Raw genomic sequence first — 27,347 nt, forward strand, 5'->3', positions numbered from 1 at the left:
CACATCCATCAAATTCTTAAATCTAAATATATCTAATATCTTCATGACATATAAAACATCATACGCATAAAAAAATGTACACCATTTACAGATATGTCATGCTCCATTCTAGTTTACAATTGTCGGCTAAAAGGAAAACAGAAATCAAGTACTGATCACGGACTAGAAAGTAAAACCACAAGAAATCAGCTTTTGAGTCTGACTCCATTGAAAGGATTCAGAATCCTCTAGGAAGAAATAGCATCCCCCGTATGTCGTCAAAATGTAGTGTGGTCGTCAGACGATGATGAAGCGGGATGCTAGGAAAGCTCACCAGCAAAGTTGAGTTAACTCCGCCCAAGGCACCACCAGAACCAATGGCTTCGAGAAAAGATGATACAATAGTGCGGGACAATTGCGAAGTTTGCTTCTGAACCATATTGCTTTAGGACTATTGGTCCGAGTCATAGCGGCTTAGAAATTGGACAATACAGGGGTATATTTGTTCCACGGCCTGCAGGTATTAGATAAAGTATAAGCAAATAAGGCCGAGTCCTTAACTTATGAGGAAGACACGTAACGATAAAGTGAAGAAGACATAGTTAGTATACAAACCAGTCGTCCTCCCACCAGATCATAATGAGCATAATGTGGACCATCAGGTTCTCCAAATACTTTATAGGTGACTAAGTGCTCGGGAATTATCTTCGCAGTCTCTGCATGATATTGATATTGATGATTAAAAGTAAAAATATATGTCAAGTATGCTATGTCGGACAGGATATAAAACTAACCGTATACAGCTTCTGGTGGACAGATCAAGTCACGATCTCCAGCCAGCGCTAGAACAGGAACATTGCTGTTATGAAGATTATCCTTGTAAAAAAATGTACCCTTTCTATTACGGAGGCCCCCTTCTTTAAAAGCAGTGGTTAATTGCAACAATACTTTAGCTGGAATAGTACCTGCCAGTAGTGATGAGATTCTATGTTAAGAAAGCTGATATTACTGTTTGGTATAACGATTCACGGTGAAGTGATTCGAAGAACTTCACAGAGACCTTCCCCATAAACAATAAAAAAAAGTTATTATTGTACCAAGGCCTGTGTTAGGGCATTTTCTTTAAAGAGGAAATCTCTCTTACAGTATAAAACAATAACAAGATATTCAATACAGGTTTAACTACACTAGAAGCATCAGACTTGAGGCACGAGTAATACTTCAGAGGGCCATTTTCATCACTTATCATGTAAAATGAGAACTTCAGAAGAGTTGCAGTGACTCACAAAAGTTGTTGAGGACGAGTTTCTTTAACAGCTCAGGGTGCATCATGTCCTGGGCTGATATCAAGTCATTCATCCATGATAAGACATAAGGTGGACTGGAAGTAAGAGGATAAGCTGCAGACAGTAATGCTCCTAAAGGAACTACCGGCACATTAAGAGCCTGAGCAGGATCAGCCTGCAACACAGAATCATGTATCAAAAATCGAGGAAGAGGTAGCAACTCACATCTGATCAATGAAAATGTTACTTACAAGAGGAATAAGCAGTTTGAGAGATGATTTAGATGATGTGTAGTCGAGTGACGAGGCCAATGTAACGACAGCAGCTAATCCAGGATCTCTACCTTCCGAACCTTGAAAAATAAGTAGCTAATGAATATTTGCAGCGGAACACAGACAGCAAAAATGTGTTGACATAATTATGTTATCGTGATTGTATATAGGAGATGAAGCATCAAATTGTCCGACATTTCAATCAAAAATCTACCTCAATAACAGAACAAGAACAAAGCATGACGACTAATACCCCAAACTATAGAGAGAAGCAATGAAGGGATTATCACCCAAGTAATTCATGAATGCATTGAAACCTGGAGTTATGTTAGTGGGGAAGCGACTGAACGACAGACTAGTACGGGGATGCATCCTATATTCCTGAATATGCATTGAGCCATGATGCTTTTACAATTGAGATTGATTGACAAAGCATATTATATTGCGATGAATTGAGCTTGAGAGTACCTTTATATTTACTTAAGTTAAAATATACTTCATAATATGCATGAATCTAAACTTACTATATCGTGAGAGCATGGCATATAGTAAAATTCCCCCCATAGAGTGACCAATTGCAAGTAACCGGCCATCCTTTGGTTTGCTTTGGGCCCTTATGTATTCCATCTGTGAAATAGGCAACAGGAGAAGACATTAGAAAGATTTTTTTTGGAAAAAAGAAAAAAATATCTCATCTTTGGAACAGGCACCACAAGAGAATAGCTGATAATACTATTAGAGATAAGAGATACTAAAAGTCCAACACCTAGAACTTAACAATGCCATCTATGAAACAGGCAACAATTGACAGAGAAATGTATAGTCAACAACATGTATAGTTATTTTTTACACAGACAAGTGATAACAACATGCATAGTCATCACCAAAGAGAAATGTCACCTCACCGCAGCAGGAACATCCTCTTCTAGGTAATGATCAAAGTCCCAGTCATATTTGACAATCAGGTCCAACTGCTTCTCGAAATCTTGTAAAGTTGTTGTTAGACGCTCTGGCAGATCAAAAAGTTGAGGTGAAACTGAACGCTGAGCTTCTTCAATGATATCTACTAATTTTTGACTTAGATCCCTAATTTGGCTACCAACAGCAGAGTTTTGCCTCCTCTCCAGCAAACTTAAAAGGTTTCTCTTTACCTCATTAAAGCGGTCAAATATTAAGGAACCCTCCAAGAGTTCTGATACTTGATCAAAGAATTTGGCTGACATAATCTTCGATTGACTTTCACTAAGAAATCCAGAAAGTCTTTCTGACAAGCGAGTAAAAGTTTGTGTCAATTCTGTCACCAGTCTCGATTCATCCCATGCTGTTGCAAGCCCATTTAGTTCTTCTTCGACCACGGTAATCTCAGCTTTTTTCGAGCTACTCTGCACGGAGGTTGATTGCTGGTTGGCAGGGAGAGCACCAATACTCATATTTTCTGCAGCAGCTTCCATTTGTTCAGATATCGCATGAGCTGACTTCTCAACATCCTTACCATCTAACTCTTGCGTGCTCAATCCTGCCCCTCGAACTTCTAGAACCCAGGTGTCAAATCCTTGGCCACACATATAACGGGCAAATGAAGACTGCAAGAATGTTTTTTTGAAAGTAAAAGCATTAGTTTTCCTTTCTCTTCTTCTTCTTCTTCCCTTTTTTTCGAAAAAGTTATATCACATGCTTAGTAATAAATGATGACGGTAAAGGATGTTACATACTAATTCCTAGTTCATTAAGGCCAACCAGAATCCCAGAGGAGATGATAATGAATTTCACGACTACTCACATTAAGTAGTTGTTCCATTTAGATCTTAGGATATCAATGAGAAAATCAACATCAACATTGTCTAAATTTCAATCTCATAAGCAAGAATATTAGAAAGAAGGTTGCATATGCAAGAATGAACCTGTAATATAAGCATTCTACTAGCTACCAGAATCAGAAAGTTATCCATAGTATCCAGTAGCATGATTTATTCCCAAAAAACACAACCTTTGTCCATTTAACTGAAACCACATATGTCATTGGGTCATAATTCAAAGGTTAAACCTTCATGAATACATTTTGCAAAATCTGCATACACAATATCCATATCTTACAAACACTCAGCAGTCAGCAACACCGATATCCACAATGATATGTCACGTTCATGTAGAAAAGAGGATTAAACTAACCCCAGGAGAAAGATCATATCCGATGGCATTTGTTCCCACACCGGATAACAGCAGCAGTGGATGATTTCTTGGTGGAGCCTGCTTCCAAATAAAACCCACTTGAACTCAAATTCCAATCTGAAGACTGATAATTTCTTCAATTTTCAATACATACATTACCAATAAAAGCAACAGACTTTCGGAATTCCACATCACAATTTTTAGGATTCAACATACATTTCTCAAACTTAAAGGTCAAATTGCAATCAAAATCTGCTCTGTCCACCTGTAATTTTAACTAACTGTAGCACGTGTCTATCTCAATCGCAGTTTCTGCCTACTATCTTATCCAAGTACAATCTACCTCGAAATCGAATCGTGGATCAACTAAATGCATGCAGGAGCTGGCACACTCAAAACAAACAATCAAAATTTGCAGTGCACAACAAAAATGACGTGTACCTGCGGCGACGGGCTGTAGCGCCAGAGCGCGAGCCTCCAGCCCGAGTTGTTGACCGTGACGTAATGGAGCTCGTCGGCGGTGCATATCGGCGGTTTGTTCGGGATCTTCTCAACATCCGCCGGCTGAGTCTCGTTGGTGGAGAACGCTCTGACTCTCGCAGACACGAGCGAGAGGCGGCGGACGGAAGAGATGCGCGGAGAGGTGAAGCAGTCGCGAAATTGGAGGAGGCAGCGGCGGTGGTGGTGGCGGAATGTGGCGGCGGCTAGGTGGATCGCCGGATTCATGTTAGATTGGGCGATCGCCATGATTGATTACTTCTCCAGTAGAATTTGCGAATTGTATTTTGTTAGTTTTGAATTTTTGGCGAAATATCGATTGAATTTGCTCGAGTTTGACCTGAGATGCGTGGCTTCACCAAATCGAAGTTCTTCCACTGTGTAGGAGCTTCCTTGAAAGGGGTGAGAATGGGATTTTCTTTTTATATTTACTTTCCTTTGTTATTTTTAGAAAGTGAATTGGATAAAGGCGACACGTCATCGTTGTGTCCTTAATACAAATCTCAAATGTGGGCATACGGTTTGGACCGTTTGGTTAAAAGAAGGAAACAATGCCATTTTTCTTCCATAATACTCCCTCCATCCCAAGCCAATAGGCTCAGTTATTTTGGGTACGGAAATTAAGAAACTTATTTTTTGATAGGTAAATGGTATAGTCCACTAAAAATTAAACAATAAGTGTTCCCTTATTTTTTTCTTAATCTCATTTAATTACTTTGCTCATCTAAACATTCAAGATTAAATCTAAATGCTCAACAATTCAGTCTTCTTCAAAATTAAATCTAAACTGCCGAAATTCATTTTCTTCAAGCTTCAACAATTCATTCTTCTTCAAGCTTCAAGCTTCAACAATTCAACAAGCTTCAAGAACGAAACTTTTGGCAACCTATTTCACCATGTACGAAGCTTCAACAAGCTTCAAGAATGAAAAAATCAAGAACAAAAATCAATTGATAATTACCCATTTCACTAAAATCAATTGATAATTGTACCCATTTCTCATCCTTCTACCCATTTGACATCAACAAATCAAGAACTTAGAAATCAAACTCTGAGAAAGAAAATTCCAGATCTGCAACCCCACCTAAAATCGACGGTTTCAACCACGACATCGTCTCCCTCACCAGATCTGGGGATCCCGATGTACGAGGCGGATGGAGGTGGTGGAGACCGAAGACGCGGTGGAGACGGTGGAGGCGGTACAAGCAGTGGAGGTGGACAAGAGCAGCCGTAGAACGCGCCGCTCTATCGCCTCCGTTCGCAGAGCCACCCTTGCCTCCAGAATGCGCCGCTCTATCGTCGGTCGCCACTCCTCACAGCTTCTCCGCTTGACAGATTGCACCACCACAGCGTCGTCGCCTTCTCCAGGCACCGATGCGTTCCACACCGTTGGCCCTTGCGGGATTCAGCCGGCCGCCAGAACCACCGCGTCGTCTCCCCGCTCAAGGCAGTAGCAGCGTTGTCCGCCTCTTGGATGGCGAAGATGGTGCTCTCCGGGGTGGAGGTGAAGAGCCCCGGGCTTAGATTAGAAGGAGAGGAATGTGCAATGTGAAATAAAGTGACTTAGATTATGGTTTATTTTGAGAGTATATCCCTCTTAATTAAGTGTGAAAGTTTAATTAATAAATCCCTAAACATTTCTAAATTAAGATTGGACCTATTGGAGTGGGACGTCCCAAAAAGGAAAACGAGCCTATTAGAGTGGGACGGAGGGAGTAAGATTCATAGCTTGTGTTGTGTGTTTGTGACATTTTTTTATTAGTAAAAATGTAAAATGCCTCTAAGCAGTGGCGGATCCACATGTAAGTTAGGGTGGGCGGAAGCCTACTCCCAAACTTTATGTTTTTTTAAAAAATTAATTTAATTATTATTTACATTAATATACATATGCTGAAATAGAAATTTTATTAAAAAGAAAAGAGAAAAAGGACCTGAAAACCCCTGAGAGCACAGACGCTAGCAAAGGGCCGGGTCACAAAGGAACCGTCTAAAAGCAAAACAAAAAACTGTGAAAAACGCCCGCTAAGGGACCAAGGAAAGACAAAAAAGAAAACGAAAACTAAGAGGAGAACTTTAAAAAGGTATCCTCATCCCCAGCATCGCCGTCATCCAACATATCACCCCATTTTTTCTTTTGTGTAAAGGCGACGACTGACATAGGTCGGGCTGCGTCGGAAGAGGAGTGAATCACAAAGTTTTACAGAATTGCCCCTCGAGACTTAGCCTGCTGCACTTTATTCAAGAACTCCACCGGCAACGGAGCTTCAAGAACGTCGCTCTGCAAAACAGCCCCAGTAGCACGGCCAGCTGTTTTTTGGAAGTCCGAAGACATACTATTCTTGATTATTCGCCGGAGTCGGTGCTTGATAGAGGAATCAGATACCTTCCCCTTCTTGGTAGTCCCCTTCGGTCGCCCTCGGCCGTGAGTTACGGGGGGATCCTCCATCGTCGCCTTTCCAGGCGTTACAATCAAAGCCATATCTGGATTGCTACAATGCGTCGGGATGATAGTATCGATCTCAGGAACAGTAGCAGTATCTATCAGATGTTGGGGTGGAACATTCTCCTTACCACCCACGATTAATGACCCTCCATCTGAATGATAAAAGTTCGAGGAAGGAGAAGCCGAAGTAGAAGAAACAGTGAGGTCGTTGAAGATGACAATCTGCTTGTTAGAAGCATCCTCAGTCCGAGCCGAGGTCGACGTGTTGCCCCTATCATCATCCCCCACATCTTCTACATCCCCTTCTTGAAAATTATCCAACACAGCAAAATGGTTGAATTGGAAATGTCGTCCTTCTGTGTGTGTTCCACCCGATTGGACAAAATCATCGCCCCCTCCGCATTAAAATCTGTGTGAGCATACTGAACATCCTGGTGTTGACGATTCACCTGGCGCCAATTAGATCGAGGCTTCGGTCTCGCCTTAGTGCGTCCCTGTACTTTAGTGAAAACCGACTCTTCCTTTTCCATCTCTGGCGCCACCTCCACCTTACCGGGAGTTGTCGTATTTTCCCTACAAGCATCAGTACTGTGGCCCATAGCATTGCAAATACTGCAAAAAAACGGCAAATTCTCGTATCCGAATTCAACTGAGAGTTCAACATCACCACATTTTATATCCAAAAAATCCAGAACTTCGACCGTGACATTCATCTCAACAAGCACCCTAGCAAAGTGACCAACGTGTACATGTGCTGAAATACCATCAATCAGAATCGGGGTACCCACCTCACGAGCAATACTAGAAAGCACCTCAGGATGCCATAAATCATGAGGTAAATTAAAAATACGGACCCAGACTTGAGCAAAAGTGGAGGCAGCTTTGTATGGATCGAAAAAAGAAACCCAAACCTGCAGATGAAGGATACCTGAGCGAAGACGCCAAGTCTTTTTAGCAAAAGCCAAATCTAAATCCTCGGCTATCACGCCCCAATTCCCGAAGGAAGGCACGAATGCCGAAACGTGACTAGGGGTTGGATTTAAGAAGCGGGAAAGAAAGGGGATAATAATAATAATTGTAAATATTTAATAATAATATAATAATATATACGTTCATCTCTTTTTGTTAATATTATTAAAGAATATTAATGTATAGTAATCGTTGTTAGATAATTAAACTAAGTATTATAACATATTTAATATTCAAGTCGGAAAGCTTGGCTCAGCACGCTGGTGGTTTAGAACCAGTCTACAAATACGTGCGGCTAAGCAGTCGGACATTTAATTACAATTTTAATAAAGCGGTAAATGATGGGGTAACCGAGTCTAGCTCGCCAAAAGGAGTTGACCGACCAGCTCACTCATGAAATTGGCATAGCACAACATGATCATGAGGGCTTTGGTCAAGCGTCCAAGAGGGGCCGACTACATGCACTCTCCATCGAGCGATAAATAAATTATTGCATAATAATAATATCATATACATAATCTTTAACTAGCATTTTACATACTCAAAATATATGACATATTTTTTTTAAATATAATAGCTAGCTATTTCAACATATTGCAGCCAACCCGCCACAGCTGCTTCCGTCTCCACCATCTTACTAACCTGAAAAGATTGAAAAGATTTGTGGGTTGAGTACTAGTGTACCCAGTGGGTCATGCATTTTTGAAATAATTATTTTCATATGATAGTCCATGCACATACGTGAATTATAGAAGATTTTAAAATAAAACATTTAACTTCTATAATCACAAAACATTTTCATTCATTGCGCGCGCCATACCGTAGCACCACTGTTACCCTTATCATTTCATTCGTAGTCCCTGGGCGACCCCTGGGAAGTAATCATTCATTCATTCATTCATCATTAACTAGATGGGACCCCGGGACGAACCCACGTCAGCTACACCATCTAGCCGGATTAAGGGCAAACCCAAAATCCTCCTTTCGTCTATAAGGCTCGTGGGGATCAATCCACTACCTTAAGACAGTGCGCACAACTTTTAATAGGTGTGTCAGACCCATTAAAAGCCACAATTGTTAACATAAGAGCATTAAACAGTGGGAGAACGTGAAAATATTTCATGGACATACCACATTTTATCTAACAATAACAGAGCTTAATAACTCAAATATACTTTGAAAAATAGAACTCACCTTAATTTTAAGATGCTTCCAATCAATTACTCACAATCTTCCTATCCAATCGAATTGCCACACATCACAACTTTCCTCACTTTTTATTGATCGACCAACTCTGAAGGTGGTAGTGTTGTTTTATCAGTAGAAGGACATACTATTATTTTTAAATGATGACCGAAGAAGAGCTCAACTCATGTATTTATACTGCAATTTCAAATTATTAGTCCTATTAGTAGGTTTGCTGAGTCATTTATTTACTAGATAACTAGGATTGCTTAGTAGTTATTGCAAGCCTTCCACGTAGCCTTATATATAAATTATTCATCACTATTGTTTTCATCTTTATCTAATAACCAATGGGATGACTTTATACTTATATATATTTAAGTAGTACATTTGCATGAGTTTAATATAATAATATATGCAATGATTAATGAACACTATTTATATGCAATGCGTATTATATATATACATTCAAATGCATATTAGTAAGTTAGTTAATATATATACACACTTAGCAATTCAGTCAACATTTACATATATACCTTACGCATACAAACTATATATACGTTCTCTTTGTGAAAAAAAATATGCATTTAATATTATTCTTTATAAAAAAAAGAACAGGGATGTTAATATATATACAATTAGCTTAAGATATATATATCTATACGCTATATATTATATATTTATAAGCAATTTTAAAAGAATATATTATTATATATCTATTATATATAAGTATATTTATTTCACAAATTCTAAATAAAATCCTTTAGGTAAAATATATGTTTAAATTTAGGAAAAATAAATAAATAAATAATATGACAATATAATGCAGTTGAGCTAATGCTGTGGAAATGCTTAAAGAAATGTAAATGCAAATTTTAAATATGATGAGAAATGAGTAACGACACATTATGCTAAGATCTAATTTATTCTAGGCTCAAATAAATCCTAAATAAATTGTACCAAATATTCTAAAAATAATCTAATATTATCTTATGGAAAATCGGGGTGTTACACTCCTCCCTCCTTATAAAAATTTCGTCCTCGAAATTTGCGTACCTTGTTCACTCAACTCGGGGACCAGGCTCGTTGTTGTTTACTTTATTTTAACTCTTTCTATTGATGCAATCTTTAACCATATGTCCTGGTCTTCCACATTTAAAGCAAACATTTGTCCCCATCCGACATTTTCCTAAGTGAGGTTTGTGACACTGGGGACACACAGGTTTTTGTCCCTGAAATTTCTGTTGAGGGTATTGCTGGTGCTGGTGCTGTTGTTTCTGAAATTGTTGTGGTGGTGGTCCTATCCAATTTTTTTTTTTTCGAATTTCCTTCTTCGAATGATTCGTCTTCCCATTTTCTCTTTCCCCTATTTCCATCAAATTGTTGCATAGGTTTCTTTTCTTTTCTTTTTGGTAATAATGACTCAATGTTCAAAGCCCTTGTTAGTGATTGAGCATCGGTTAGTGTTCCTTGACTAACCAATGATATTGCAATATCAGGATGCAGCCCTTTTCTGAATTTGTCCGCCTTTTTTTTTTCATCAGTATCCACCAGTTGTGGATAATATCTTGACAATCGATTAAATTCACGATCATATTCTGTTACTGTATTCTTTCCCTGCCTTAATTTCCAAAACTCGTTCTGTCTCTTTTGCCTATAGCATTCTGGAATAAATTTTTCAAACAGCTTTTCCTTTAAGTCTTCCCAAGTCAAAGTGTCCTTTTGTGCCTGAGTCATAGTCCTTTCTACTGACTCCCACCAGAAGTCAGCCTCATCAACCATTTGATATTTTTCACAAATTACCTTCTCTTTATCGTTACACCTTATATAGGTAAATATTCTTTCTATCGTTCTAACCCATTTTTCGGCGTCTACAAGATCACCTAGGCCATCAAAAGTCGGAGGGTGTTGTTTTCTGAACATAATTTCGGTATCACGAATTGGGATATGTTTAACTAGTTCCTCATTCTCAGAGTTTCTGTTGTTTCTACCTCGGGTTCTAGTTTCCATCTGTCATAAAAGATATTCTTAATAAGTCTTTTTTATCAACTAACATAACTATGTTCAATGCAACACTTGGATAAATATCCAATGTCATCATTTCTCTATATCCTTTTTCTTATCATTTTTTTTTTCCGTCATAAAAGTAATCACATATTTTTCAACCATAATGCATGGAAGAATCAGTAATCCTTTTGAAGCTATCTTTAATGCATAATAATTTATGCATTTTATAATTCATTCCTTGTGAGAAACTCATGTGAGAAACTCAAATAGAACTCATCAAATATTTCCTGAAAAATCATTTCTTGCGCGCTTTTACGAATAAGCATCTTTAAATATATGCTACTTTTAATTCATGCTTTTTGTAAAAATAACATACCTTGGTGGAGAGATAGCTAGCTGGGGGTTGCCGCATTTATATATTCAATCACATTTATTTTTTTATTCATTTATTGATTAATTCAAAGCCAAAAATATTACTCTGATATTAATCGGGTACCAAACTAGGAGCGTGGATCCGACAGAATCCTGCTCTGATACCACTCTGTCACGCCCCAATTCCCGAAGGAAGGCACGAATGCCGAAACGTGACTAGGGGTTGGATTTAAGAAGCGGGAAAGAAAGGGGATAATAATAATAATTGTAAATATTTAATAATAATATAATAATATATACGTTCATCTCTTTTTGTTAATATTATTAAAGAATATTAATGTATAGTAATCGTTGTTAGATAATTAAACTAAGTATTATAACATATTTAATATTCAAGTCGGAAAGCTTGGCTCAGCACGCTGGTGGTTTAGAACCAGTCTACAAATACGTGCGGCTAAGCAGTCGGACATTTAATTACAATTTTAATAAAGCGGTAAATGATGGGGTAACCGAGTCTAGCTCGCCAAAAGGAGTTGACCGACCAGCTCACTCATGAAATTGGCATAGCACAACATGATCATGAGGGCTTTGGTCAAGCGTCCAAGAGGGGCCGACTACATGCACTCTCCATCGAGCGATAAATAAATTATTGCATAATAATAATATCATATACATAATCTTTAACTAGCATTTTACATACTCAAAATATATGACATATTTTTTTTAAATATAATAGCTAGCTATTTCAACATATTGCAGCCAACCCGCCACAGCTGCTTCCGTCTCCACCATCTTACTAACCTGAAAAGATTGAAAAGATTTGTGGGTTGAGTACTAGTGTACCCAGTGGGTCATGCATTTTTGAAATAATTATTTTCATATGATAGTCCATGCACATACGTGAATTATAGAAGATTTTAAAATAAAACATTTAACTTCTATAATCACAAAACATTTTCATTCATTGCGCGCGCCATACCGTAGCACCACTGTTACCCTTATCATTTCATTCGTAGTCCCTGGGCGACCCCTGGGAAGTAATCATTCATTCATTCATCATTAACTAGATGGGACCCCAGGACGAACCCACGTCAGCTACACCATCTAGCCGGATTAAGGGCAAACCCAAAATCCTCCTTTCGTCTATAAGGCTCGTGGGGATCAATCCACTACCTTAAGACAGTGCGCACAACTTTTAATAGGTGTGTCAGACCCATTAAAAGCCACAATTGTTAACATAAGAGCATTAAACAGTGGGAGAACGTGAAAATATTTCATGGACATACCACATTTTATCTAACAATAACAGAGCTTAATAACTCAAATATACTTTAAAAAATAGAACTCACCTTAATTTTAAGATGCTTCCAATCAATTACTCACAATCTTCCTATCCAATCGAATTGCCACACATCACAACTTTCCTCACTTTTTATTGATCGACCAACTCTGAAGGTGGTAGTGTTGTTTTATCAGTAGAAGGACATACTATTATTTTTAAATGATGACCGAAGAAGAGCTCAACTCATGTATTTATACTGCAATTTCAAATTATTAGTCCTATTAGTAGGTTTGCTGAGTCATTTATTTACTAGATAACTAGGATTGCTTAGTAGTTATTGCAAGCCTTCCACGTAGCCTTATATATAAATTATTCATCACTATTGTTTTCATCTTTATCTAATAACCAATGGGATGACTTTATACTTATATATATTTTTTTTTTTTTTTGATCAGTAAAGTAAAAATTTTATTAAAAGAAAAGGGATCAAGGCATCAGGAATGCCAATCAAAACAACAAAACAAGTTTGAAGTCTTTGGAACACCAAGAAGTAAAAGTAATTCCTAACTCCACGATTTTGTAGGCCTCGTTCCAACTCCAAAGTCTCCCCTTAATCTGTAAAACAAGTCTATCAATATCCCAAGCCTTGTCCCGGAAACGACTATCATTCCTGCTTTCCCAGAGCAACCACACTGTTCCCACCCACAAAGCTTTAAGCAGTCTTCTTTCTCTCTTCTTTTTTCCAGCCGCAATGAAAGAAATGAAGTGTTGAAAAATACCTCTCGGATTTGCCGTTTTGATGTCAAGCCATTGAAAGATCTGGTCCCACACCGCCGCTGCTTTAGGACAATAGAGGAACAGGTGTTCCGTCGTTTCCTCACTAGAAACACAGGCATTGCACCATCTCTCCTCCACGCTGATCTGGACATTTCTTCTACTCAGATTATCACATGTTGCCAATCTGTTTCTAAGACATCTCCATGCCGTCACCTTGGCTTTATTTGGTGTTGGGGCCTTCCAAACCTTTGCCATCTCCAAAGGTAAAACTTGTTGCTCCTCTCTTGTTTTTGCCACAATTTCATATGCCGACTTGATTGTGAAGCATCCATCTGGTGTCGCCTTCCAGTTCCATCCGTCTATTACATCTACACAAGGAACAAAATCAGCTATAACCAACTGGAGATCCTCCGCAAACCCTTTCTCCCTCTCCCTTAACTCCCTCCTCCACTCCACCCTCCACACCCACGACCCTCCTTCCCAAAATCCACTTTCACCAACCAGCCTTTTCTTGTTCAGGCTCAAATTATACAGTCTCGGAAACACAAACTTAAGGGGTTTGTCAACCGCCCACACATCCTCCCAAAAGCTGGTATCAAGCCCATCCCCAATTCTTCGCCTCAAATTATTGATGAACCACCGATCTCTCCTTCCTCCTACCTTATCCACAATTTTCTGCCACCACCCTTTCTGTCCACCTCTTCCCGCCACCGAACATTCACCCCCCTTCCCCCCACACTAGCCCCCCATAAATCGATTTGATCACCCTTACCCACAGAGCTTTCCCCTCCCCTAAAAATCTCCAGAGCCACTTACTTAACAGGACCTGATTAAACCAATCGATATTCCGAAACCCCAGACCTCCTGAATCCTTGTTTAGGCACAAGGCATTCCACTTGAACCAAGTGATACCCCCCATCTGTGTGCCTCCTCCCCACAAAAATTTGGTGAACAGTGAATTAAGTTCCTTAATCACCGCTTTAGGTATGAAAGCGAGGGATAATTGATATACCGGGATGGATTGCAACACCGACTTGACTAGAGTAATTCGCCCTGCCAATGAAAGGTGTCTCTTCTTCCAGCTTGCCACTTTGTTTGAAACTTTTTCAATCAAAAACTTCCAATCTCCAACACCATTGCTGCGCCCCCCCACTTTAGTACCCAAGTAGTTGCACGGAAAGGAACCGATCTTGCACATGAGGAGCGATGCCCATCTCCTCTCAACTGCCTCATCCACTCCCACTGTCAGAAGACAACTTTTGTCGAAATTTACAGCTAAACCCGAGGCGAACTGAAAGAGAATCAGGAGTTTTTTTACGCTCTCCATATTCTTGTCATCTGCCTCCAACAAGAAGATAGTATCGTCCGCGTACTGTAGATGTGAAATGGGCACTTTATCCTTGCCAATCTTCGCCGGGACCAGGAACTGCCTCTCCGTTGCTCTTTCAATGAACTCGTTAAGGCCTTCCGCCACGATAAGGAACAGGAAAGGTGACAATGGGTCACCCTGTCTCAAACCTCTCTCCATTTTGAATTCTCCCGTCGATGACCCGTTCACCAATACACTTGCCATTCCAGATTCCAGACACCCTTTAATCCACTTCCTCCAAACTCCGTCAAAGTTAAGTCGATCTAGAAGCATATCCAAGAAATCCCATTGCACAGAGTCGTATGCTTTTGCGAAGTCAATCTTGAAGAAAATACGGCCCACTCTCTTCTTTTTTGCCTCAAAAATAGCTTCATTCAGGATAACCACCCCATCTAGGATGAAGCTACCCTTGACAAAAGCACTTTGATTATCGGAAATGATCGACCCCATAACCCTCTTCAATCTCTCAGCCAGGATTTTAGCCACAATTTTGAACAAGCTAGTGATAAGAGAAATTGGGCGAAAATCATCGAGCGACCCAGCCCCTTCTTTCTTCGGAATCAAAACAATAAAAGAGGCGTTACCACCTTTCGGTATTTTGCCGCTTTCATGAAATTCCTTCAAAACCTGGAGTAAGTCCTCTTTAACCACGTGCCACGCCGCTCTCCAGAATGTGAAGTTAAATCCATCGGGTCCCGGACTCTTGTCTCCACTACAGCTCCAAACTGCTTCTTTAATCTCGTCCAGATCAAAATCCCTGATCAGCCACTGCCTCTCGTCATTTGAAATTTTCCTCCTCATGAAGTCCAGGGGGAAATCGGGCATCAGTCGTTCATTCCTTTTGAAAAAAGCTTCAAAATGATTTCTCACTCTTGCTTTAACCTCTTCCGGTTTAGATATCCACGAGTTATCAAAGAGCATTCCGCCAATCTCGTTTTTAACACGTCTCCCACGAATTGCCCTATGGAAAAAACCCGAATTAATGTCTCCCTCTTTGAGCCATTTGATTTTGGCTTTCTGTTGCAGCATCATCTGTTTATTCTTCAGTTGAAGGGAGAGCAGGGCTTGAATCTCATTTCTCTTAATCACCTCTGATTCTTGAAGACCTCTCTGTTCGTCCACCTTATCTTTCTCTTGAAGTTCCTTCTGAAGTTCTTTAATTTTGTGATCAATCTCACCGAAAGATGTCCGATTCCACACCTTCAAGGCCTCTTTTAGTTTCTTTAGTTTCTCCTTAACCTCAAAAAATCTCCATCCCCCCACCTTAGTCCCTGTCCAAACCTGCTTGACCATCTCCTCGAACTCCGAATGATTCACCCATGCATTGAGGAACCGAAAAGGTCTTGGTCCCCAATCCTCCGATCTTGTAGTGAGAATAATCGGACAGTGATCCGAAATTGAACGTTGAAGTCCTCGTGCCGACGTCCGTTCCCAAGCAGCCAGCCAATTCTCATTAACGAGGAAGCGATCAATCTTACTCTTGCACTTTCCATTTGGTTTGTGCCAAGTAAACTTCCGGCCTTGAGTTTTAATTTCCTCCAAATCGTTCCCCTGAATAAATTCTTCAAAACTTCTTGCATCAGCCGCGCAAAACGTCTCCCCACTGCCCACACGTTCATCCCTCCTCCTAACTGAGTTAAAGTCGCCCAAGATACATACACTCCTATCCGTATTTTGTTCCACAATTGAGCTTAAGACATCCCACAAGATCCGCTTATCCCCTGTGCCGACTGGTGCGTACACGTTGATGATGCAACATAAAATATCACCCTCCTTGTACCTACCATTCACCACCACCGCCCCCGGTAAATCCCACGTACTAGAAGCTTCGAAAACCTCCCTATTCCACAAGCATACAATTCCTCCTGCCCTTCCCTCCGAATTCCTAATCGCTCTGTCTGTATAATTAGACCCCCACCAAGATTTACAAAACAAATCCCTGAACACCTCCATCTTTGTCTCCTGCAAGCAACAAAAATCGATCTTCTGCCCTTTCACCAAATCAGTAACATCTCTCTGCTTCGCAACACTCCCCAAGCCCCGAATGTTATAAGATAACAAATTCATTAAACATTCCTCAAAATACTCCTAGCATTTACGCAAGAAAGAAAATTACCTTGCGCCTCAATCTGTCGAGCAACATCTTCGTCTGGAATTTGACTTGAAAGCCCGATCTTCTTTCCAAAATCCCAGATCTGCTGACCTGAAATTTGCTCCCCAACTGTCGTCTCATGCCCTTCTTCGTTCTCCCCCTGTCTTTCCTGCTCTGCCACTTCCTCCCCCCTTCCATCAATTGGCTCTAAATCTGAAATGAAGTGTTCCCATTTCTCTTTCTCCCTGGCTCTATTCTTTTTCTTTTCTCTCCCTTTTTTTCCTTTTGAATTTTGTTCACCAAACCTTTTGCTTTGCTTTGAATACCTTTTGCTTTGCTTTGAACGACTTTGTTCCTCAGAGCTTAATATCTGAAGCTCGTTGACTTCGATCCTTTGCCCTTCCTCATTCCACGCCTTGTCCTCCACCACATTTTTGGCACCTTGACAATCACTGTACACAACTGAATCGGCTTCTTCCCTTTCCGGAATAGGGCATCTATTCTCTCCTTGCGCTTGGGTCGACATTAAAGTAGGACCTCCCTCATAAACGCTTCTTCGTGGCCCATCAAGAGAAACACCAGTAAAGCCACCAGTTGGACTTTTTTCCTGTACATTCTGAAAGTCGGTCCAATTCTGTTCCTCCAAAATCTGATTTGGACTTTGAAAAGCGTGGCAGTCCATCTGCCCATCCTTAACGAATGGCTGAGTCTCACCTTCGACCTCAACCAAATTTAAAAGCATTTTCGATCCTCCCTTCACCGCCCCCTCAAAATTAGTTTCCTCAACAAACGTGTCTTCAACGGTTTGGAACAAAGGAGACGGAACGATGATTTCTTGGAGAACCGAAACATCACCATCCCTTTCACCGCTCTCGTTCCGATCTCCGAAGGTTGCAGATGCCGGATCCATGGAATCATCCCCGCTCGTCCATCCCGAATCCGACCCCGAATCCTCGAGCTCCGACTCTCCGATCATGGAAGTGAAAGGATTCTCGTGAATTTCCTCAATGCGAAACGTGAACCTTGCTCCATTAATACAACACTCCGTCACTTGATCAATGGATCTAAGGCCCGTGGATATTTGAATCAAAGCAACATCCAATTTTTCTTTTTCTTTCGTCTTCTCATGCATCTTCAACACCCGACCGAACTTTGCAGTTGCCAACTCAAAGAAACGAGGATTCCATGCATGTAGTGGAATCCCGGCCCACCTCGTCCACACAACTCGTTGTTGAAACACATCCACAACGTTCCATTTCCTCTTCCATTGAAACCAGAACTCACTCCATTCATCCATCTCCGTTAAAACTTTTTCTGTTGGCGCGTCGCAGACACTACGAATCAACACCAAATTTCCTCCCATCGTCGTCACTTTCAGTTTGCCAGCACTTTCACTATTGATTTCCTCATTAATCTCTTCCCACAAGAACTCATTTTTGATGAAACCCGTGAAAGCTCCATCTAGCCATCGTGTTTCCTCATCCGAAGTTTTAAACTGAAGCAAATCTGAAAGTCCTGACTCTCCTTCTTTGGATCCAGTGAGTACCTCCTTAAAAGAAACCCCCATCATCCTTTTTGCGGCATGCACGAGCTTATGCTTTTCCGGCTTTCTACCTGCGTCAGATTTTATTCCCTTCCCTTTACTTCCTTGGACCTTCACTTCTCTCTCGAATCTCGGTTTGAACACCCTAATTTTATAGCTCCCAATCCACAACTTATTCAACTGCACTAGCAAACCGTCCCTATCTTCCACATCTTCGAAGCGAACAAAACCGAAAGGTTTCCCTTTTTTGTCTCTCTTTCTTGGACAAAAGATGTCTGTCGGTTCTCTCACGGAACCGAACTTTCTCCTCAAAAAATCGAAGCTACATTCTTCTGGAATGTTGTTGAAAAAGAATGTAACTCTTTTTGCTTCATTCTCGTCTCTTTCTTTCCAATGTTTCGAAAACCTTTGAGTCTTTTGGTTTAACTGCTTCTTCACCATCCCATCTTGTCCGGTCCTCACCACCCCTCGTCTCCTCACCTCTCTCCATACCTCATCTCCCATCTCTTAAATTGGAACTATTCTGCCATTATCATTTACCAACAATCTGTCATCACCATTCACTCAACTCCAACAACAACCAATCAGTTGAACACAATCGAGGTAATTTGTTATCTCAAGCACTCAATTCAGTTCACATCCATATTTAGCATAATCACAGTTCATCAACCTCAAATAGCCATGGGATGCTTTACAACAGATCACTCACTCGATTGGGAGGCGGCAGATCTGTTATGGGAAGCGGCAGATCTGGGACGGCGGCTGGCGGTGCGCACGAAGGTCGGCGGCTGAGCTCTGGCGATGCGTGCGGAGGTTGACTGCTGGGCTTTGTCTGTGGTCAACGGCTGGGCTGTGGCTGTCTGGATCGACGAAAGCTTGAGAGTTGAGAGGAGACAACACTCACAGATCTGTTATGAGAAGCGGCAGATCTGGGACGGCGGCTGAGCTCTGAACGGCGTCTGAACGGCGGCTGGCGGTGCGCACGAAGGTCGGCGGCAGATCTGTTATAGTATCATCAGTTTCTCTCTCCCCAATTTCAAATTGTCGTTCCCTCACAGCGAAGCACACGATGTTCTCTCAGCGACAGCGACGTTTTCAGTGCAGCAGTAGCGCAACGTTCTTCCTCCAGCAGCATCGACGCGATCTTTCTCCAGCAGCAGCGGCGCGGCGGCGAATCCTTCGGCGTTCTCTCCCGCACGATCCTCAGTCAGTGACCTTCTCGAAGCGGCAACGGCGTTCCCGATGCGGCAGCGGCGCGACCAGATCTCCGATTCTTCTCTCTCTGATTGTGCTTGAAATTATGCTCTCATACAGGTCATAATCACAGCTCATCGGAGGAGAGCTCCCCGTATACAAGCAAGAAATATACACCAATTATACACCAACGAGTGTTTATACTTATATATATTTAAGTAGTACATTTGCATGAGTTTAATATAATAATATATGCAATGATTAATGAACACTATTTATATGCAATGCGTATTATATATATACATTCAAATGCATATTAGTAAGTTAGTTAATATATATACACACTTAGCAATTCAGTCAACATTTACATATATACCTTACGCATACAAACTATATATACGTTCTCTTTGTGAAAAAAAATATGCATTTAATATTATTCTTTATAAAAAAAAGAACAGGGATGTTAATATATATTCAATTAGCTTAAGATATATATATCTATACGCTATATATTATATATTTATAAGCAATTTTAAAAGAATATATTATTATATATCTATTATATATAAGTATATTTATTTCACAAATTCTAAATAAAATCCTTTAGGTAAAATATATGTTTAAATTTAGGAAAAATAAATAAATAAATAATATGACAATATAATGCAGTTGAGCTAATGCTGTGGAAATGCTTAAAGAAATGTAAATGCAAATTTTAAATATGATGAGAAATGAGTAACGACACATTATGCTAAGATCTAATTTATTCTAGGCTCAAATAAATCCTAAATAAATTGTACCAAATATTCTAAAAATAATCTAATATTATCTTATGGAAAATCGGGGTGTTACATCGGCAGTCGAGAAGATCATCGTAAAGTAACCTTTCCCGAGGGGATGGATCGTCCATGACTGAGATGGCTGCCAAAGAGCATTGAGTTCCTCCCAAAGATCCCCGGCGAAGCGAGGAGAGTCGCAATTGCTAAGCAAAAGGCGTCCATGAATAGCGTGGGAGAATCGCTTGATCTGCCATTGGTGGAACGCCGGGTCCAGAATGAGGCAGCGTCTGTCATTGATAGTTGAAGGACTCAAAAATGTGAAATCATATGCAGGGACATTCGAAGGTTTGGGTATCCGCTTTTTGACAGCCGAAGCGAAGGATCGCGGCTTCTTTTGATTAATATCAACAGGTGGCAGCGTCTCAGGGAAGGAGACGTTCTTCCCGGAATCCGATCTGACAGCAGCTTCGCTGAAAGAGATTTCTACCGATGGTGACGGCTGTGAAACCCTAGGCGAACGTAGAGCCTTGATTTCAGGGAAAAGCAAATCCGTATATTCACCTCCGACGCGGCAGAACGTTGGAAATCCTGATGCTCAACGGACCAAGGTTGGGGTCCGGCCATCTGAGAAATTGACTGCAAATTGGTAGATTGAGAAGAGACAAACGAGGGAGAAGGTGTGAGGGGCGGGAAATCCACGAGGGAGGCCATGGCGCCGGGCAGCCGACGGAGCCGGCCGACGACGTGGAAGCCCTACGGCCGCCACGAGAGAGTCATGCGTCTAGGGTTTCGAGTCCTTACATTAATATACATATATATATATATATATAATTATTTGTTTAAATAGTTTCTATATTTAAATCAATTAATCAACTTAATTTAGTATCAATTAATAGATTTTCAATTTTAATTCTAATTTTAATAATTTGTGTAGATAATTGCATAGTATTTCTTTATTTAAAGGTAATTAATTTAAATATAAAACTCACATGTATCTTACAAGTGTAGATATTTGCATACGTGTGGGTATATATTAAAATATGATAGTCAAATTAGATGTATACGATTCTAATATAATTTGTGTAATTAAATTAACTTATTCTATATAGAATGTTAAAATAATTATGAATTTTAAAATATTATTTTTAAATTTTCTCACCCTATACATAGTGTTAGAATTTGAAAGTTCATTTTATCTACTCTTTCCGTCCCACGAATCTTGACACGTTTGGATTCGGCACGAGAATTAAGGGGTTGTAGATTAGTATTTTAAGTGTGTAGTTAATAAAATATAAAAATGATAAAGTAGGAGAGAGATGGTAATAAAAGTGATAAAGTAGGAGAGAGAGATGATAAAGTAGGAGAGAGAGAGATGGTAATAAAAGTGATAAATTATGATAAAAAAATGTAATAATTATTACCCAAAATGGAAACGTGTCAAGATTCGTGGGACGGCCCAAAAAGAAAAACGTGTTAAAATTCGTGGGACTGAGGGAGTATATAAGAGCATCTCCAATGCATGGTGTCTTAGGGGGTGTCTTAGATGGTGGTCCCCACCTAAGACACACCCCTCTCCAATGCATTGGGTCTTAGAGGGTGTCTTAGATCCTCATTTTCACAAAATACATATTTCTACACTTTTATTTTTAAATTCTCAATTTCATTAAAATTAAAATTAAACATTACAATAATTAAAATAAAATTAAAGTCATAATTTAAAAAATTACATAATTTTAATAATAAAAAAATTAACAATAAATATTACTACTAATTTAAATACAATACAATAAATTAAATAACAATAATTAAAAACTGGGCTAAAAATTAAAAGGAATTAAAAAAGTCAAATCAATTACCTACCCACCCACCGCCCCGCCCCGCCCCGCCCCGCCCCACCCTTCCCTTCTCTTTCTTCTTCTTCTTCTTCCCCCATCTCTCCACTCTTATGTAATTGTTCGTTTTTTTTTTTTTTAATTTCCGCGCGTCTCCCGCACGCAATCATCTTTTCTCTCCTTCGCCCCGGGTCTTCGCTCAGCTTCGAACCACCCTAGTTTTCCAACGCGGCGCAGCAATGGAAGGCCCGGATCGACGCCTCCTTCGATCCGGGCATTGGAGATGCTCCAATAGCATAATGATAAAATATATATATATATATATATAGGGAGATGTTCAAATAAGAACCACTAAATAAAATTAGAACGGAGAACCATTTTAAGCCATTCGATCATCAAGATCTACGGTGGATGCATCATCTTGGTGGATGAATGCAGATCCTAGGTTCGAATCCTGAAGGGAGCAAAATTTTTATTATTTTCGGATGCATTAAATTTAATAACGAATGCATTAATTTATATAGCAGATGCATTGATTTTAATGGTTCTTATGTTCTCACGATAAGTGTGGTTCTCATTATAACCACACCCTATATATATATATATATATATATATATATATATATATATATATATATATTTCCACTTAAACTATAGTTGCAAATTAATTCTATTTGGGGGGGGGGGGCAACATCATTTATTATTTTGGTTTGAAATTTTAATTGTTTGTTGGCTGAATTTGATCAAATTTATTTGTCCATTTATTAATATAATTTGTGTTTATTATATCAATTTTAATTTTGTCATGCCATTTTTTATTTGGGCGAAATTAAAATTCATGGCAAAATTCGAAATTGACTAAAGTTTATCTATTAGCATTATAACTTTATATAATTGGAAAAATACAAAAATTCACTAATAGTTTGCGATTTACAACCAATTAATGTCTCAAAAAAAAATGTTGTGAAATACTGATCTATAAAAAATAATTAAAATTTTCAAAAACTCTTTCTACACTAATAGAAAATTTGAAAGAAAAATATCTAGGTATTTTGGTGAAAACTTTAAAGAGATAATAGTGTTCATTAGATAAAAAAGGTTTTTGTCAAAATCTTGATCATTCATTTAATAAGGCTCCAACTATAAAATAATTTTATCTTCATTGTAATGCTACTATTTTTGTTAGAGCTATTTTATATAATATAAAAAACTTATAAAATTTTATTTTCTAAATATAATATTCTAAAAAATATAGATTATAATAGAATTTTGCTTGGGGATAGTCCCGAACCCTCATACAAGTTTAGTCCCCGCTAATATAAATTTATGGCTCCACTACTGCCTCTAAGTTACTAAAAAACACAAACAAAGTACAATATTGATGTATCCAAGCTACTAAAAACACACAGAGAAAAATAGAGTATTGAAGCAAAACAAGCAAACAAGCAGAAACACCTCTTCACTTTCACCATTCCCGTGGCTCCGGAGGAGGATCAAAGTCACACTTTGACTGCTGGCGCCGGGTAGTCGTGAGAGGGGTTTGGAATAACAGCTCCCTGATATAGGTGGCCAATACTTTTGCACCTCCGCTGATATAGGTGGCCGAAACCTCTGCAACTCTGTTGGTAGTGGTGTTCGATACCTCTGCACCTCCGTTGGTAGTGGTGGCTGATACTTGAACGTGGTGGGAGGTGGTTCAGACAATGACCAAGGTGGCTGATACAATGTCGCGCCGACGAGTTCGAGGAAAGGCCTTTCCTGCCTTTCGACTACTAGATTATGCATATTAGATTATATTTAATTGAGATGGATATAGGTAGGGCTGGGAATTTCGGGATCGGGTAATCGGGTATCCAATACCCGACCCGAAAAAATCGGGTATCGGGTACCCTATACCCGAAAAATTCGGGATCGGGGTCGGGGTCGGGTATTTAGGGTGTGAAAAAATCGGGTATCGGGTATACCCGATCGGGTATCGGGTATACCCGAATTACCCGATATTTTAATTAATAAATTTTAAACTAGTAATTAAATTAAATATGAATTGAAATAAATGACTAAACCCTTACCCAGCTGTTCTGTTTCCAGCCGATTCCCAATTCCCCAAATCCAATTCCCAGCCGTCCTCCCCAAATCCAATTCCCAAATCATCCGATTCATCCCAATTCCCAAACTCCCAAGTCCCGCCCGCCGCCCGGCCGCCCCACTCGCCACAGCCAGTCTCCAGATTCTAAACCCTTACCCACGCCCCTCCCTGTTCTGTTCGCCTGTTCGGGACCTCCCAATTCCCAAATCATCCCAAACTCCCAAGTCCCAGCCCTAACCTCTGGCCTCCCGGCTCCCACAGTCCCACTCCCTCCCTCCTGCCTCCGGCCTACCACCCAGCGGCGCGCCAACGCCCCTCGCCCGTCCACCGTCGCCCTCCCGCGCCTCCACTCGGCCTCCCCCCTGTTCGGCTGTCCCTCCGCGCGCCTCCCACTTCCCGTCGCCGTTTTCCGTCAAATTGCACCGCGCAGAAGCCAGCAGCACTCCATGCCTCCACCGACCACTGCGCCGCCACCGAGCTCCGACAGCACAGCATGTGTTCTTCTTCTTTTTCTTCTTCTTCTTCTTTTTTTTTTTTTTTTTACAGATTTCTAATTTCTCAGTTTTGAGCACAAACATATTTGGTATATACAAATTCAATGGACAATTGAATGTTATTTGGTAATTGGTATACACAATTTTGGTTGTGTTTTGAGCAATTGACATTTGAATGTTATGATTGATCGGTGATATTTGCATATGGGCCATATTTTCCAAATTTTTTTAAAAAAATCGGGTATTAGGGTAAATCGGGTACCCTAATACCCGAATTCACAGTTTGACTTTAGAAATTGAGATTTTGATCGGGTAATTTAGGGTACCCGAATACCCGATTCGGGTACCCGAGTCGGGTATTAGGGTACCCGATTAAGAAATCGGGTTCGGGGTCGGGTATTGGTTTCAGGCCTTATTCGGGATCGGGTACCCGATTTTTTCGGGTAGGGTGCCCGATCCCGACCCGATTCCCAGCCCTAGATATAGGGATGGCAGTGGATCTTGGACCCGGTCCAGATCCGTGGATCCAGATCTGTAAAAACGGATCTGGATCTCAATTTTTTGGACCCGACGGATCTGGATCTGGATCTCAGTTTTGAAAACGGATCTGGATCTGGATCTTAAAATTTTAGATCCGGATCCGGCCCAGATCCGACCCGTGGATCCGTTTTATTTTATATATTTTTTTTATATTTTATATTTAGTTTACTAATAATATTAACTAAATTAAAAATAATAAATAAATTATATTCAAAAGTATAAAAACTAAAAGTAATTAGAAAAAAATATTGTGTGTTATATTTTTTCATGATGGAAATTAGATGTTATTGATTTTGTGATTTTTTTTAATTTAATTTAAAAATAGTAGATCCATGGATCTGGACCCGTGGACCCGCGGATCTGACGGATCTGGATCTGGATCCAAAATTTTAGATCCATGGATCTGGATCTGGTGTATGAAAACGGATCTGGATCTGGTATTGGCCAGACCCGGTCCAGATTCGACCCGTTGCCATCCCTAGATGGATAGAGTATATTTTATCAACGCGGATGAGAACAATAGAGATGAGAAGAAGTTGGATGATTGTTTTGTGCTCACCAAAATTTATATTCTGTTTAGGTGTGAATTTATATATTTTTTTAAATAAATTTCAAACTAAATTGAATTAATTTTTTAAACGAAATAAATTGAATAAGGAAAATGACATAGATAATATACCAGTTTATGATTTTTTTTAAGAAGGTAAATGATTTTTTTAATAATTCAGTGGAAAATGAAATTATTCTGAATTGACATTTCTCACATTTTTGCTTTCACCCTTCATAAAAAAAAATCGATCATCTTCGTAAGTTCAAATTGTAATAACGAATTTAATTATATTTTAAACTTTTTATTCATGCTCACCTTGTATTTTCTACTGAAAAATTATGAAGTTGATAACAAACGTAGTAAATCACTTGTCTTGATTGAGAGCTACTACTCTATAAGTCCTCAAAATTTTAAAGGTGAAAATTTAATCTTTTATGTTTGTATATGCGACTATGCGAGTGACAAATTACTTTTAATAAACTAAATTGATTGCATATAATATTTAATATTATGAGTTATTTTGTTTAAACAATTAATTTTCTTTTTTTCTATGTAAAATAGAGGACACATTGTTCCACTGTTATTTAGTACTTGATTATTATATTCTTGTTGTTATTAAACTTCGATAATATTTTTATAGAATATGGTTAATTCATTTATTTTGAATAATTGTTGAAAATCTAGACAATAATTATAATTTTATTTGAGATTAATTTAAGATTTATAAATTTAATTTAGAAGACAAAAAGTATGGATCCGGGTCTGGACCCGAGACCCTGTGGATCTTATGGATCTGGACCTGGATCTCATTTTTTTGGATCCATTGGATCTGGACCGGATCTGGGCCTAAGTCAAAAAATCCGGATATGGATCTGGACCAAGCAGGATCCGGTCCAGATCCAGCCCATTGCCATCCCTACAAAAGGGTAATTCTATTCATAGCCTCATTTTTACTCTCTATAGCCCCTTTTTAAAAATTATAATAAAATAAATAATAGATATACCATTTTATCCCTACCATTTAAATTACATTCTTAATAAATCCTTAAACTATATAGCCACTGTATTCTCAAATATATGAGCCCCAAAATTTAGAGAGAAGAAAAAACAATCGTAAAGCTCTCTGTTTCTATAGCTTCAATTTCTATTCTTCTTTACGAAATTAAAAACAGATTAAACCCCTTAAATTATGTTGATATTAGATTGGTTTCACAATGAACAATTATAATGGTGAATTACCAATTTTCATTTGCGGAAGTGCATTCTCTCATCCATCAATGGCTGAAAGTTTGCGGCATTTTTCTTACTTCTTTGATTGTCAACCATGTTGTATTTAGGGTTAATAGCCAGAAAATACACGAACTTTCATCGGAATTGCATATTGCACACGACCTTCAAAAATAGCCCCATAATACACTACCTTTTAATTTAGTCGCAAATTGCATCACGATTGGGTACTTCAAAGGTGCAATTTGCGACTAAAATAAAAGGTGATGTATTATGGGGCTATTTTTTAAGGTCGTGTGCAATATGCAATTCCGATGAAAGTTCGTGTATTTTCTGGCTATTTTGGCTAATTTTGTGGAAGTGCTGTTGTTCTTGACATCGATAAATTGTGTGGTAAGA

At 39.3% G+C, this 27,347-nt stretch overlaps 1 protein-coding gene and 2 long non-coding RNA genes across 3 annotated transcripts; all 3 read right to left on the reverse strand.

The window, feature by feature from the left end:
- Nucleotides 1-13: 13 nt before the first annotated feature.
- Nucleotides 14-4,695, reverse strand: LOC131025095 (uncharacterized). Its single transcript, XM_057954703.1, has 9 exons — nucleotides 4,148-4,695; nucleotides 3,707-3,784; nucleotides 2,443-3,120; nucleotides 2,062-2,164; nucleotides 1,517-1,617; nucleotides 1,266-1,440; nucleotides 774-944; nucleotides 595-695; nucleotides 14-493 (listed from the first exon to the last, which is right to left on the reverse strand). Exons 1-9 carry the CDS (start codon nucleotides 4,451-4,453, stop codon nucleotides 431-433), a joined length of 1,776 nt encoding a protein of 591 aa, XP_057810686.1. The 5' UTR covers nucleotides 4,454-4,695; the 3' UTR covers nucleotides 14-430.
- A 3,089-nt stretch (nucleotides 4,696-7,784) lies between these two features.
- Nucleotides 7,785-8,944, reverse strand: LOC131025097 (uncharacterized). Its single transcript, XR_009102084.1, has 2 exons — nucleotides 8,811-8,944; nucleotides 7,785-8,258 (listed from the first exon to the last, which is right to left on the reverse strand). It is a non-coding gene; the product is annotated as an uncharacterized LOC131025097 (long non-coding RNA).
- Nucleotides 8,945-11,524: 2,580 nt separating this feature from the next.
- On the reverse strand, nucleotides 11,525-12,666 carry LOC131025098 (uncharacterized). The gene is made up of 2 exons (XR_009102085.1): nucleotides 12,533-12,666; nucleotides 11,525-11,984 (listed from the first exon to the last, which is right to left on the reverse strand). It is a non-coding gene; the product is annotated as an uncharacterized LOC131025098 (long non-coding RNA).
- Nucleotides 12,667-27,347: the final 14,681 nt, after the last annotated feature.

The sequence above is a fragment of the Salvia miltiorrhiza genome, chromosome 5 (genome assembly GCF_028751815.1).
Source record: "Salvia miltiorrhiza cultivar Shanhuang (shh) chromosome 5, IMPLAD_Smil_shh, whole genome shotgun sequence".
Lineage (NCBI taxonomy): Eukaryota > Viridiplantae > Streptophyta > Magnoliopsida > Lamiales > Lamiaceae > Salvia > Salvia miltiorrhiza.

What these genes read in the sequence shown, in the direction of transcription:
- LOC131025095 (XM_057954703.1), bottom strand. Translation starts at nt 4,453, where the DNA reads ATGGCGATCGCCCAATCTAACATGAATCCGGCGATCCACCTAGCCGCC. An exon ending in GATATGATCTTTCTCCTGGG is followed by an intron (nt 3,121 to 3,706) that starts GTTAGTTTAATC and finishes ACATTCTTGCAG; the next exon opens with TCTTCATTTGCCCGTTATAT. An exon ending in TGCCATGCTCTCACGATATA is followed by an intron (nt 1,618 to 2,061) that starts GTAAGTTTAGAT and finishes TTATTTTTCAAG; the next exon opens with GTTCGGAAGGTAGAGATCCT.